Below are 15,482 nucleotides of genomic sequence, written 5' to 3'. Positions count from 1 at the left end.
GAGCGAACGCGTCGCTCTGTCTAAAGCCATGCATGCACACGTCTGCTAAGCCACAGCAACGTCAGCAGCATAGTTTTAGAAACTGTTACTGCTAAAAGCTTTTCTGATTTAACGCTGAGAAAAAAAATCACATGCAAAAAATGAAAATCAAACCCAGTTAAAACGTAGTCAATGCCACAGAGCGGCCACGTCAGCTCCATTTCTCTACGAGGAAACTGAGGCAGGTCATTTACCGTGAGACTTTCCATACCCAACAAAAAATGGCATTCAACCCGACATCCGCAGCTACGATGCGCCGGGCAATATTGTGACTTTCTCTCTAGAGGAGAACATTATAAAATATTGGAAAAGTTCACTTACATAACCCACATCCGGTCGGTAACAAGTGTAAGCGCCCAAAATGCTGTGCAACATGTCGTGGTACGGGCCACCCTACAGGGACCAACACACCAGAGACACGCGTCAGCCGTGTTAGTGCTTGGGAGATGGATGTCGCCGCCACCAGGCACGCCTGCTGTTTCCGAGCAGAACTCGTTGCCAAGCATTATTTAGCAGCTCGGCGCGTATCGCGTGACTGGACAAACACCGCCTACCAACCCACAGCTGAGCAGGTCATCTGTAGCTCCGCCTACAAAGCTGCGCTGAGCGGGTGGGCCAGGTGTGAGCGCTGCGCTAGATCTACTCCCTCAGCTTGGCTGCTGCTGTGTAACTGTAGTTCCCTGGCAAGTTCAGCAGGTGACCAGGTACCCAGGCTCTTCAGAGCCGGTGCGTGCCCACCGGCGCTCTGCCCCCCCAGCACGCCCCCCTCCTGACCACCCTTTCTGCCTCCTCTGCCCTAACGGCCACTGTCTGTGTTTCTTTTGTATTTTTCAGCATGGCAGGTGCAGGAGATACACTCTAATTCTTAAGTCCTAATAGCTACCTTTTTATTCTAAGCATTCTCCAGCTCTCCCATCCCTCCAAGATTTCCATCTGTTCCTGTAACTTCTTCCAAAAATTTAAGTGTTGGAATTTCTTTTTGCTAACTGAGCACAGAGGTGCGTCGCACCGATGCTAACGTGTCTGAAGACACTGGGCTGATGGGCTCGGCCCACATCATGTGCTCACTGTGCGCGTCTACCGTGTGGCTGCACGAGAGTGCCATGGCCCAGCCATCCCATCCTGACGTGTAAAAAGAAGAGGCACTTCCGAATCACAGAGGGACAAAAGCAAACAGCAATGGGAGGGTAAAAAGACGACATCCAGGGCTAAGCGGGTAAGAGAAGGGGGGACAAGGAGGGACCCTGTGGTAGCATCAAATGTCCACCTGAGGACTAGTGTCGACTGTCACCAAGTGAAATCTGGTCTAAGGCCAAATGAGAAAAAAGCAAAAGCACTATACTGAACTTTCCTTAAAGCTAAATGTTCTTAACTTAAAAGATTTTCCACCACCCTTCTGATTATGTCCCTCTAACTTTGGTGCTAAATGTCCTTTGTTTGATGAAAATATGGTACTAGTAGATGGCAGTTCCGTATTTTAAATGTCCTTAACTTGTTTTGGACATTTCATAGTTTCCCCACACTCCCCCTTTGTTTTTTTTTAATACTGCCCATTTATGAAATCTAGAACTTTGGGAACCACAGACTGAGAGAGACACACCCGAAGGAACCCAGAGCAAAGAGAAAAGCCATTTGTCCCCAACCTCACCCGGAAGAGATCCCTAAAGCTCTCCTCCTCCTCTTCTGAACACGTCTTTCGGCACCAAGATAATCACCCGGTGACTCTCAAAGTCAGTGATGCCGAATCCCCAAGAGATGTTCCATGGAAAACATTCTGGGGCCTGGGTCTGGGAAAGGCTGGACCTCGGTGCCCACAGGGTGCAAGCACCCTCTCAGGTCCTGTCCCAGTTCTGTGACGGCCCTTCCTGGCTACACTCCAGGTGTGTCTCAAAGCTCTGCCCTTACACTCTCTTTCCTCCAGACCAGGGACTGCCCTGCAGCTGGTTCCTACCTCAAATAGAGCAGCCAACGGTTAGTAAGTAGGGTCCACGGAATTGAGCTGTACCCTCTCTGTTCATTCCTTTAGCGAGGTTCCCTCTCCCAAAAGGAACTGGGGATTCCCTGAACCATAAGCCGTTTGATGCTTCCATTCCGGTCCTCCTTCTGCCCGGAATGTCTTTCCCATCCATTCTCTGGTCAGACTGTCATTCAAACCTAGTCCAACCATAACCCAAGAGCCACTTCCTCAGTGACAGCATGCCCGACGCCTCATCCCTGACCTCTCCCGGCTGCCGTATACACTACCAGGAGAGTACCTGGGACACGCCACACTTTTGAAAAGCCCAACTGTGTCTAAACTCTACATCTCCTGGCTCACTCTAGGTGGTCGCTCACTGATCTGTGGTAATTTATTCCACTGTCCTTTACTGGTTACCTAGTGTGTACAAGGCATGATGCTAGAAACAGGGGCATGACAGAATCAGACTGGGTATTCCTAAGTCATATTAAATATTTGTTGGAAAGGATCAGTTACCCTTATTTTTAAAAGTCTAAATGTATTAACAAAGGACCCTCCCTCCCAACAAAAACCCCTAGTACTTTTCACACTTGATTACAAATACATGCAATTTGACATCTGTGAATTTTAGACAAAACATACTTCGAGCAACAAATCACTGCCACCACCTACTTGCTGGAAAATGCAGAGATTAGGGAACGTTCTGGAAATGTCCAGTTTAATAAGCTCCAGACTGGCTTCTCTGTCTGCTGCTGAAAAACCAGCATCTGTCAAAAGATCAAGAGTCATCACACCTCTCAGAGGTGAGCGTGTGGAATATCTGTGAGGCTTAGAACTTTTACAAGAATGAAACAAGGGAAGGAAGTTCTTCAGAAGCACATGGGCCTAATTACAACTTGAACCAACAGGATCAACAGTTTGTAGGATTTCTTGCTTTAAGAGTAAAAATCTCAGAGCACCATCTAATGTTAGCCCATCATCGGACATCTTCTAGAGTCTGAAATCAAAATCTAATTTGAAATTACCTTTTATCAACGATTGTCAGTGGAAGTAAGGGCAAGTCAGGGAACAGACACAAATGAATTCCAGGCACAGAAAACACCAAAAGAATCATTATTTAATCCAGAACATCACTGGTATGAACGTAGAATATGTGTGAGTTACTGCAGTATAACACTCATGTGTACTATTTCTAACAAATAATTATGAATAACTTGCTTTATATTTTTTAAATTCCAATACCACATAGACAACATTAAAAAAGAGCAGCAAAAAAGATACTACTTAACCAACAGAAGTAATCATAACCATTCTCGTGTGTCATAGAAAATTCTAAAAGCATAATCTAGGAAATAGGCAGTGTTCTTGTCTCTTTGGAAGTAGCTCTGATGCTCCTCTATAAACCAACACTCAAGCAATCCTGGGTGCCCGGCTACTGTACACCACGTGAGCAGTGAATAAAGGAAAAGGTACTGGTCACGACCAGCCCTCCAGCATGCTAGGGCACTAACAACTCAAAGGAACTCGTATAATCTTTCTTATAAAAGTTTTCTTCTTTAACCTGTTCGCTCTAAAAACTCCCTTTTCGGGGATTCCCTGGCAGTCCCGCGGTTAGGACTCCGCGCTTTCACTGCTGTGGCCAGGGTTCAATCCCTGGTCAGCGAACTAAGATCCCGCAAGCTGCACTGCGTGGCCAAAAAATAAAAATAAAAAAAATCCCCTTTCCCATGAAGCTTTTATAAATTTGCACCAACCACTACTACTTCAGTTAAGTAAACCTTCCTTGTTATGTACTAAATAATGATACGCGTAACTGACCAAAGGAGCCCACCGGGGTTAGCGCCATGTATACCTTCATTCTCCACTTCAGAGCCTCCCGTGCTAAAGCACCGCCACCGCTCCTTGGCTCGGGCAAGACAGATGTCAAAGAGCTCTGGAAGAAAAGCCTTTGGGTAAGTGTCACGTGCACACGTGTCTCCTCAGAAACACCAGAGAAGACACTGCTGCCTCGTTCAAATATTTACAGTTCAACTACACACCACAGGCTTATTACAGCTACTAAAACGATCCCCCCCAACTTGGCCAGAAGGTACTTCTGCTCTATTGTCTACAGACATCACTATATACAAAGAAATACATAAAATGCCTCCATGCCTGGTATTCACTCTGTTACACAACCCACCCATAAAGCTATATTGGTTTGATGTGTTTGTGGGTCTATCGCCTACTAGACTGTGAGCTCCTTGGGGTAAGACCATGAGGGTCTCTCATTCATGTCTGTATCCAGAGCAAGTAGCTCTGGGATTGACACAGATCAATATAATCAATGAATCTCTGACTGATGAAGAAAGGAAGAAAAAAGCAGAAGACCCAGAACAAGCAGAAAATCTGATTTCAAATAAAGACAAGATGGAACCGCTACCTCCTGGCCCAGTCTTCCTGAACTTGCTGCCCGAAAGCGGGATAGGGGTGCAAGCAACACAGGCAGAAGTTTCAAAAAGATAAGGATTCTTGGTGGCAGAGATGTTATCAAGACAGGTCTCTCACAAGACAGCTTCCAAATCTCCTCCATATTCAGAACTTATTTTTTCAATACTTCTTCTCTTTGGGTAGTTTGGCAGTAGTGAAATAACTCACGCTCACAAATCTCACTTTTATACCCAGACCTCCAGGGGTATAGCCATGCCCCACTCCTCCTGAAAGACTGAACCCACAGAGAGAGGCCTCCCAGGCCTCTGCGGGCCCACCCATCCGGCTGGGCGCTTCCCGCTCCTCCGGCTCCGATGCTTCCCAGCCACCGGTTGCCCTGGATCACGAACGACCACTAGTCAATCACTAAGACTTTAATTGCAGCTACCCAGAGAATTTCTACCACTTTATTTTTTCCATCAATACTTCTGGAAAATAAAGAAGAGCACATCTGCCTTCCGGACAGTATATGCTATTTTTTTAAATACAAGTCAAATTCTAGTAACACTGTTGTGTTTCAACAAGCTAAATTTTGATTAACGACCTTCTTCTAACCTTGTGAAGGATCTGATTTACAATCTACACTAGTCTGCAAGGGCAGTACAATTATGAAATATAACTTCATACTACATCATCCCCTGGAAGGACTGCATGCATCTTAACTCAAATGCTTATGGAACAAATCTGGAGGTGTGCTGAGCTGCAGGCTAGAGGGTCTGGGGAACTTCTGCCCACTCTCAGCTTCCAGGAGGTGGGCTTCGCTTTGCTCATTTTGGCAGGAGGTGGAGGAAACAACTGTGTGGCCCCTGACCACCGGGAACAACTTTCCAAATGAGGTACTTGACAGAGCACAGATGCTGGCAGCCTCAGGGTAAAATGGGTCAAAGTGTCAGTTTTTAAAACACCCCCACGGTTTTACTGGCGTGTGTCTGTGGGGGGAGAGGGAGTTAGAACAGTGAACACACCTTCTTTCCAGACGAAGCTTCAAAGTACAAGGCTGACTTCCCAAAGAGTGAAGTTTAACAGTACGACTAGGTTGACTTTCAGCGAGTTTCCAACTGCACAGCCACAGAAAGAGCAAAACCCTGGGGCTTCCCAAATCGCAACACAGGCTTCAGAGTCAGCCAGTGGCTGACTTTCTCAGTAGGGAAATAAGGTCAACAATACCTGCCCCTCAGACCGCTGCCAATGTTAACTAAGACGTGAGTAAAGAACCTAATCCGATGCCAGGCCTCAACAGCAGACTTCAAGATCATCTGTGTTGTCACACTGGCTTGAATATGCAGCAAAACTGAGGTTAAGAAGGACCCAAGAAGGTGGCACTCATTCACTCATTCATTCATTCAGCAAATACTTCCTGAGGTCGTGATTGCACAGAGAGCTGTGCTGGGCTCGGGTGACAGAAAGGAAAGCATGACAGGTGACGCCCCAGCTTCCTGAGCATCAATTCTAGGTGGGCAACTGACGTTAGGCAGCTAATTATACAAGAAAGCCACAATTTAAATAAAACGAGCCAATATCAAAATTTAGACAAACTTTCAAGGCATGTGACTGATTAATTAGCCATTTAGCCTGATACACTACGATATGGTCTATGAAGGATTTTAATTTAAATAAAATCAGTGCAGCCAACAGTGAGAACCAAAAATTAAAGACACACACACAGAGTACTCTGCATTACATCCAACTGGTGTAGAGCTGTTGGTACAGTTTAGAAATTTTCAAGAACAGGGACTGAGATAAATGGTCATCCATTTCTCCAGACATCTACTTCCAGGGAAGCTGCTGAAAAACCATTTCCACAAGTTAAATGCTATACATCTTCTCACGCACAGATGTTAAGTTTTGGGCAGGTATGGATTAGCCAAAAAAACGGAACTTTGAGGAGATCACAACGAAAGGAAACCAGTCACCATTCACCCAACCAGCTGTCATTACTCAAGATGCAGCACAGTGCCGGCCAAGGCTACCATCGCACGTGATGAGATCAACACCTGACAAAATAAAAATTACAGTAACGACACGAACCCGAGCCACACAGAGAAGATACAAATCAATCTATTTTAAACTCAAGGGCCTTCAACAGGGTAAAAACTGCCACCACCAACTCCACAGCTGGGCACTAATACAAAGAAGACAAGGAAGGAGTTCTTGTCCTGAGCAGCTTAGACTGCAGACAGGGAGGAAAAGGGAAAAAGGAAGGATTACCATTTCTTCAGCACTTAATTGTAAGTCTATGAGCTCCTAGCGTCGGTTTCACTCTGGGTCACAGCCTGCAGAGCTCTGGGCAGAGAGGGGCGTGAACCAGTGAACACACTGGTGGAGGAGAAGCACACCCAAATTGTACGAGTGCGTGTGGCGGGACAAACAGCCCTAAGAAAGGAGGGTACAGAGCTCACCTCCCTCTGGACTCAAGCTACTAGACCCTCAAGGACCCAGTCCTAGCACAGTATGCTGTCCCCTTCTAAGGTGCTGACATATAAGATGCCTGGGGGAAAAAAAATGTCAGATAAAACCAAAAGTACCCCAGATACAGCACTTCCACAGAAAGAAACATCCCTCCCTTCCACTTTCACGTCCCCATCAAGGCTCGCTTTCTGCAGGACTCTGAAAGAGATCCGAACATGGCTCAGCCCACTACAGCTTTGAGCCCCAAGTGTGCTCCCCCGTGTACTCAGGGAAGATGACAGCTATGAGGAAGAAGGCGGCGTCTGCTCTGAACTGACACCAGATAACTGCAGCACCCAGGAGTGAGCCCCGGCTCCCCACCGGCTCCGCTCCTGGAAGACACACTCACCTGGCCTCTCCGAGGACACAGCGGCGTGGCGATGGCTGCCTTTCTTCCTAACGGGGCAAATGGGACAGGAGAAGCCACAGGACCCAGGGGTGGGTTCCCCAGGCCTAGGATCATGCAAGCCACTCACCGTGGGTGATGTTTAACTCGTTGCCAATGGCTAAGCTCCAGACTTTGCCTCTCACACTGGGAGGGATTCCCTGCCACCATAAATCTCGAACTTTTCTAGAGCACCACCTGGACAAAAACGGAAGCATGAGTTTATGAGTTTGTTCTCAGGGACGAAATATTTGTCTGCCCACGTGCTTAACCCCAAACCACAAAAGCGGGGGAGGCACAGTCGTTATGTCACAGCCCCTGGCCTCAGGGAGCTTACAGTCCGCCGTTCCAAACAGACAGACCAGGAGGTCGACGACTACCTTCCACTGGGCTACTGCTGTGCCAGGTGTGCCACAGGCACTACACACGCAGAGATGGGCGCCACAAACCAGAGGAGCCCAGAGCGCTATTCTGGCGCCAAATTCTCAGTGACCAGTCGCAGTCGAAGCAGAGGAACGGTGGGAAGGACTTTCTGAGCAGAAAGCACAGCAACAAGAAATAACCTGGCCTGCTCCAGGAACGGCAGGCGGCTGGGCACGGTGTGGGGAGCCAGGAGGCACTGCCGCAGAGCTGCCGATGGAGGGCAGACCCCAGGGGGCCTCGTGAAGGGAGCCCGAGAGCACAGCCGCCAGCCTCTGCACAGCTGCACACACACAGGTGAAGAAGCGCTCAGGCAAGGCAACTCCGACGGCAGGACGGCTCTGCTAACTCAGAACATTCGGAACTGCAGAGTCGTTGAGGTCTGCTGGTCACAGTGAACACACACTGCTAACAGACTGGGACAGACATAAAGGTGCCAAAGACTCCCAACATGGTGCTCCTCGGCACAGCACCGAGGGGAGAGCACGGGCTGACGCTGCAGAAACCAGGGCTGCAGCCCCATGACACCCTCACCTGGGGAACCCGGAGCAAACTCCTTCTCCTCTCTCACTCAGTATCATTCTCCCTAAACCGAGATGATGGAACCTGCCCCCTGACCCCAAAGGGCTGCTGTGAGGATTAAGTGGGACAGATCAGAAGGGCGCCCGGCACCCAGCTGGTGGTCATTAAGTGGCAGTTCCTGTACGAATGCACGAGTCCGGGCCACATCAAGCGTCAGTCAATGTAGGCTGGGCCAGGGTTCTGCAGCCACACAGGGGGTCAGTCAGTCCAAGGGTTCTGAGGACCTTAACTCTTGTTACTGGGCCCCATTTGAGAAAAAGTGTTTCCTGACCATGTCCAGCCTATTAAAGACACTGCCCAGAAAAGCAGGCTCTGGGCACAGCTTGTGTTCCCCGTGCAGAGCCTCAACAGGGCAATCTCCGCTCCCCCCGACCCCACCTCCATAGTGGGAGTGAGTGACACCCAAGTAAGTGCCAGAAGCAAGTCCCCAACAACCTGACACACGGTGCAGGTTGGAAGAGAAAAAAGGAAACTGGCGTCCAAGCTCCCCCAGCTCCTGCTGATAGGGGGAGGCCCAAAAGGAGCCACCAGCCTCTGTGCGTGGCTCCAGGACTGCTGTCCAGACACTGGCCCCTAACCATTCTGACCACGCAGGAGGAAAGACCCACAGCTGTCCCTCAGACGCAAAGGAGACAACAGTGCCGGACTCTACTGCATACCAGCTACTGGGGGCTGTCACCAAAGCACACCTAGCGCCCCTCCTCAAGACAGGACAACAGAAACTTGAGCAGACAGATGCAGTGTACCCAGCGGGGTCCTCTGCAGGCACCTGGAGCCAGGGCGAGGGCGGGAAAGGCTTCTTCAAGGAAGACTGAGCTTTAAAGAACAAAGTGTTAACTGGATGAGGAGATATAGGGCAAGAGCACTCGATGCAGAGGGAATGGAACATGCAAAGGCCCTGAGGCTCCCTAAGGAAAGGGCACTGTCCAAGCAAAGGAGAGATGAAAGGTGAGGCTACAGGGAAAGGGACGTGCTGTCCCACGAAGGGTCCTGTCGGCTAAGCTGAGCAATTCCAATTTTACACTGAGAGTCATAGGAAGTTACTGACATGTAAAGTATGGAAGTGACACAGATTCGTGCCTTAGAAGATCCCTCTGGCTGCTGAACAGAAGACAACTGGAAGGGGTGGGAGGGGAGCTGTCACAGTACCAGGTGAGAAACGACAAGGGCTGAACCAAGGCAGGGGAAGGAGACTGTGCAACTTAAACTTATCAGATAATTACATCAGGGGCTGTGAGAGGAGCTACAATTAATATACAATTAATACAGCTGCTTCCCATGAATTCTGCAAAGAAATGTAAAGTCTAGAGAGCTTACATTGTTTCCCAGTTAGGCAAAATCTCATTATTCCAAGTGAGGACAGCATTTCCAATACTTTCTTCTAATCTGCATCTTTCTTCCAGCTGCTTTTTCCTCCTCTGGGCTTCTTTCAGCTCTAGAAATCACAGTTAAAAGAAGGAAACATCTATTAACTGATATCCACTGATTTCAAGCTAGGTGACTTTTCTCAAAGAGCCAGGCTGCAAAAACACCAGGAAGAGGGCAATGAAGTAGATAGAGCACTGAGACCTGACCTTCCAAGACTCATTTCACGCCTTACGGAGTTTAGAAAGCTTAGGCGTTATCCATCTTTTAGTAAGCTTTTTTGTTACATACCGTATAACACATACACAGAAAAGTATACAGATAAGAACCTAACGAAATTATCACAAAATAGACAAACCCATGAAATTACAGCCCCAGTCAAAAGACCGAACAGGAACAGACACCAGAAGCCTCTCTGTGCTCCCCTCACCCTTTCCAATGGAACCTGCAACTTCACTTCTCACAGCTTAAGAATAACTCTTACGGCATAACAACAACTCTGAGAAATACCATGCATTTTCATTTATATATACTTTTTTTGTATTTTTTGTAGTAAAATACACAAAACATAAAATTTACCATTTTAAGCGTACACCCAGTGGCATGAAGCATATTCACATTGTTACGCAACCATCACCACCATCCATCTCCAGAACTTTTTCATCTTCCCAAACTGGAACTCTCTCCCCACGAAACACTAACTTCCCACCCCCTGACACACACCCCCCCACCCTGCTCCCCAGCCCCTGGCAACCTCCATTCTACTTTCTGTCTCTATGAATCTGACTATTCTAGATACCTCATATAAGTGGAAAAATACAGCATTTGTCCTTTTGTGTCTGGCTTATATCACTTAGAATAATGTCTTCAAGCTTCATGTTAAGTGTGTGTCAGAATTTCATTCCTTTTTAAGGCTGAATAATACTCCATTGTACAGACAGACCACGTTTTATTATACATACTTTTTAAACATCTAAGAATCAGAGGGTTTTTAGGTGTCACAAGGCACTTTATCGAATCCCATCACACCTTCTTGTAAATAAGGAAAACTGAGCCCACGGACAGAAAGAGATCTGCCTCCCCAGCATCAATGGCTAAAGCTTTCTCCAGCCTAGTACTTTTATCCTACACAGTCTCTTTCCTTGTGTAAATTCAAAGTGTTATTATCTTGAATAAAGTAACCAGAAATAAGCAGTTAGTAGAAACATACATTTTCGATGAAAAATTATAAATCTCAAAATATTAAATAAAGCATTCACCAAAGTTCAGGTTCTACAGCTCCAAAAGGTAAAGAGAAAATATCCATAAAGACACAAAATCTTGTGCTGACTTACATAACCAAACACATGTGAATTCCATTACCTCGTTTTTTGGCCTGAACCACCATTTCTTCATACTGTTGCCTGTGTTTCTGAGCTTCTTCAGCTGGCTTTGCCGGGAGATTTCTTGATAGAAAATAAATGATTTTTCACCATTTTAAATATTAAATAAGAGAAACTTGAAGCATCATTTACTAAAAAATGAAAAGCTCAAAGACCAAAACCACATTTGTTAGATGGTAAAGACACAGCTCTTTCATAAACTAAAAATATTTTTTTACAGAAGTATTAAAATAAGCTCATTTTTAAAAACTTGAAGTCTAAAGATTAGCAGAAAGAAGAAAATAGCAATTAACCATAACTCCAATAGAGATAAACACTTAATCTTTGGGTGTTTTTTTTTCACCCCAGTCTCCAAAGAAACTTTGATTTGACCACGTTGCACGAATACAATAATTGTCAACAGTTACCCTCGAAGGAGAGTACCCTAATGGCATATATTATTGATACATCTGTGTATGAATATATTCCCTGGCCAGTTTTTTTAAGTGTGTAAGTTTCATACTAGCTATGTGGTTCATCTCATTTATACACACACACACACACAGATTCATACAATAGTTCTAAACAACTAAACGTGTGTACAACTTTGAATCCTGGTTAAAAAAATAAAATGCATGTTCTCTTTCAGAAACGTGGTGGTGAATTTGCTGGCCCCTGAAAACTGGGAGGGCGGCAATGTCTGGCTGTCTGTGCACATCACAGTGTTTTTGCTGCAGGAGAACAGGGCAGGATTTCCCACAGCTCATGTTTTAGACAGCATTACAAGGACTGATCCTCACAGTGTGGCGGCTTTTACCAATAATCTCTACCTACCTTTTGAATCCTCCATTTCAGGGTTTCTCTCCCCATCTACCCACACATCCACAATTTCCAAGGACCAAAAATTAACATCAGAAGACACATTTCTTCTGCAGACTTCATCAATTTTAAATGTCAGGGTTGACAGGGACCTTAGGGATTCTAGCCCAATGTTTTACAATCTCTCTCTTTTTTTTAAAAGCTGTGGAATCTTTCTATTCAAATACAGTGTTCTATGGAAACTCGATGCTTAAATAGAGATAAGCTATGGCCTGGTACGATGGAGCAATCCCTTTCCCTTACTAAGTTCTCCAAACACGATCTACAAGCCCGTCATCAAAACCCATCTCTCCTCATCAGATGGATGGAAACCAGAGGCCCAGAAGGGAAGGGAACTTGCTGGGATCACCCAACCTGTTTTCTGTAGATCCCAAAGAACCAGCAGGCTAGTCCAGGAATTGTTCTACAATACCGGGGTGCCTCCAAAACACCCACTTTAGAGTATACTTCCTGGTGTTTCTTACCATTACAAGCCAGTCTATAATTAATAACAGCTATTTAAGCATTTGGAAATGCTAAATTAAAGTAAAATATCACCTGAATGGAAAATCCTGATCAAGACTTCTATGTTAAATGAAAGTTTTCCAAATTAGTCATGCTATCATATAGAATACACATTAGTAGAGGGTATAAAGAGGGGCCCCGCATTTTTAGTAAGTGACGTGCTAATTTTTCTTCCCCTTTTCTAATGAAAAGGTGACTAGCAAATGTACTTATCCCCGAAAACAAACTCTCCACAGACTCTTCTTCAGACTCACGCTGGTCTGTCTTCCAGGATGAGCGCGGTGGTGGAAAGAGGCTCAAAGTCAAGATGCTTCCTCACATTCTGCTTTGGAGAGGGTGGCCTGCTAGGTCGTCCAGCCTTGTCTTCATATTCCTAGGACAAAGAAACGAGGGATAACTCCAGGCCCCGCCAATTCTGATATTACGAAGCCCTTTTCAAAGTAAGAAAGGTGTTTTGTTATGAAGTCCTTTAAGTCGATTTTGAGGATGAGGCACTGAAAATATTTCTTGCTCTTTAGAAGGAAAAACTGCCAATGAAAGGGGTTCAGCTCTGCAGTTCAGGCCATCACTTTATGGGGACTGTGGGCTTCCCATACTGGTAGGGAAGTCACTAAGGATCTCATCATCCCAGCTGCTCCTCTAAAGGCCCGCAAACATCGACTCGGGTCTCCTAGGCTTTTTCTGGGTAAGAGGTGTGTATTCTGTCTTCTGGACACCGTAAATTTGAACTGATTATTGCAGCGGCCACAGGGAAGCTCAGAATCAGAGTGATAGCCAATTCTAGCATTCATCTGACCCCCACCCCTGGCTTCATCTCCCACTCCCACCCTAAATTTCTAATGCATTTCCTTTTACCCCACCGCATTTTATCTATTTTTGTTTGCCTTTCAAACCTTTCCTGAAATGACGACGGGCTTAAAAATTAAAAATCTTTTGCTTAAAGATGATTAAAGCTGTTTCATTTTCTTAAAGCAGGAACGTCAAAAAAGAAATTCTTTAACATCTTTGTGTGAAGCCATCACTGCAAGCTGTTACACGAATAATTGTGCCATGCCCTGGAAATCTACGAGCGGCCTCCACACTTCCGGGTCACTAATTCGTCCTATGAGCTGCAACCACAAAGCCTCAGTCACACCTGGTGACCCACATTCCAAACACCCAACCAGCAGAGCTCAGGAGAGCCAAGTGATTTGTGCCCAAGAGCCCAGTTTCTGAAACTGTGTGTGTGTGTTATGCGCGCCTGTGCATGTGTACCCTTAGCCCTCTGCAAAAATAAAAAAACAGTATTTTCTTGTTGCCTATTATAGACAAGGCTCTCAGGACCCTCCCTTAAGGGAAGGCAACCTAACTGGGAAGACAGGACAAACAACCGAGTAGTTTAAACTAAGATTTAAATAACCACTCCAGATACAACAGAAGCAGTATCAGGAGTGGAAAGTGATGAATTGCTAAATGAATTTTATTAACACTAGTTGTCAAGTGGGGTGTTACTGGTAAAATTACTTGGCAAGCAATTATTCTCTCAGCCAGAAAAGCCTACAGAGGCTTCTAAAAAGTTAAAAGAAAAAATTATTTCCTCAAAACCCACAGGCTATGAGAAGGGTGTGTACCAAGAAGCAGGTGGGTGGGGCAGTTTCTGTACGTCTGGATGTACAAGGTTAGATGTCTTAACATCGTTTACCCTAGTGTAAAATGGTTCCATTAAAATCTAAAACGACCTCCACTCACCCAAAGCTGAGAAAATGGGCTCACTTTTTCATCCATTCAAACATCTGAGCACCTCCACGTGCCAAGCACTCAGCTGCAACTTAACATGGTACTAAACAGTCATCAGGAGTATCATATGTAGCACCCAATGTAAAATCTTGTATTTTATAGGAAATCTACCAAAAGTCGTGTGCTGAGAAAGATCCTGAGGCACGCTGCATATTAACAAGAATTGTTAGCGAACGCCCTGTAAGGTGCTACTTATTTGCTGATGCTGGTCTAGTGAGCTATATGCCAAGGCCAAAGATGCTGAGCCCCGAAGTCAGATGCCCCAGCATGTGGATGCTCACTTCCACTTGCTTTGTGTGCTTTTACAGACATAGTTTAACTTTATCTCCATAACGATCTCTATGGCGAGCGTCACCGCATTTTACAGGTAGGGCCACTGAGGTTCAGAGTGAAGTGACTTGCCCCCAAGTCCATAGCCAGCAAGGAGCTGGGCCTGCAGGACTCCCTACTCCGCCACTCTGCGCAGGCCCAACCTCTCCTGTGGATAAACTCAACAAACAGGAGTGCAGTTCTGGAGGGAAAAGGCCGGGTCCTACTCGAGTTAAGTGTGGTCTTTGGGGCCAGACAGGCCTGGGAGCAAATTCAGATCCACCAGGAACCAGCTGCGACCACCGGCAAAGCTTAGAATCCCCGCACCTCGTTTCCACATCTGCAAGAAGGGAAACAGCACCTAGCAGAGAGGGCTGTCTAAGGAGTGGGGAGAGGCTTGTGAAGCAGTCGGCACAAGCCTCTCGGTGCAGAGGAAGTGCTCCATGAAGGCTGGCCCTGGCTGCTGTCTGCCATGTCCCTTTTTCTCCTCGGGCTTGAAACTGTATAAGGCAGAAAAAATGCTCTATGGCCAAACAACAATCAAGGAGCCCTGCAAAGTCTGCAAAGAGCACAGATACGAAGACGCGTTGCAAAGTTAATTAAATGCCTTGACTTGTGATCTTAAAAAAATCAGTCTCTTCAGTTAGAGCTCGGAGGCTCCATCACAAACGGTAACAAGCAGCACAGTCGCAAGGGGCCAAGCACTTTCCAAGGGCTTTACACACACGGAATAGGTTCAACTTCCCCTTCACACCAGCTCCCCACAACCCCGAGAGAGGAGCTGCCATAAGGTGGAGGCCGGGCTGGGGCTGGAGGAGCTGGACCAGAAGCCAAGCACCCCGGCTCTGCCCCCGCACTGCTCACCGCAGACTGCCACTCGCTAGAATGCATGATCCAGTTTAATCATTTATATTCAGTCTAAGTAAAGCTTTCAACTATGACACAAACCTGTAATAGTGAATTAAGTGCAGATGCAAGGCAAATACTT

At 46.3% G+C, this 15,482-nt stretch overlaps 1 protein-coding gene across 5 annotated transcripts in view; it reads right to left on the bottom strand.

The window, feature by feature from the left end:
- TBC1D14 (TBC1 domain family member 14) overlaps positions 1 to 15,482 on the bottom strand; it is a 101,913-nt gene that overhangs the window by 21,278 nt on the left and 65,153 nt on the right. For 4 of the 5 annotated variants that reach the window (XM_059923643.1, XM_059923645.1, XM_059923647.1 and 1 more), the window contains 7 exons: positions 12,664 to 12,782; positions 11,028 to 11,110; positions 9,618 to 9,735; positions 7,390 to 7,496; positions 3,849 to 3,929; positions 2,669 to 2,763; positions 361 to 432 (listed from right to left, as the gene is read on the bottom strand). In XM_059923643.1, the coding sequence (XP_059779626.1) occupies positions 361 to 432; positions 2,669 to 2,763; positions 3,849 to 3,929; positions 7,390 to 7,496; positions 9,618 to 9,735; positions 11,028 to 11,110; positions 12,664 to 12,782 (675 nt within the window). The remainder of the gene's footprint in view (positions 1 to 360; positions 433 to 2,668; positions 2,764 to 3,848; positions 3,930 to 7,389; positions 7,497 to 9,617; positions 9,736 to 11,027; positions 11,111 to 12,663; positions 12,783 to 15,482) is intronic. The other variant, XM_059923644.1, reaches the window with a different exon arrangement.

Source organism: Balaenoptera ricei, chromosome 5, assembly GCF_028023285.1.
Source record: "Balaenoptera ricei isolate mBalRic1 chromosome 5, mBalRic1.hap2, whole genome shotgun sequence".
Lineage (NCBI taxonomy): Eukaryota > Metazoa > Chordata > Mammalia > Artiodactyla > Balaenopteridae > Balaenoptera > Balaenoptera ricei.
The sequence above is the reverse complement of the archived record's forward strand: the minus strand, read 5'-3'. Positions and strand labels throughout refer to the sequence as shown.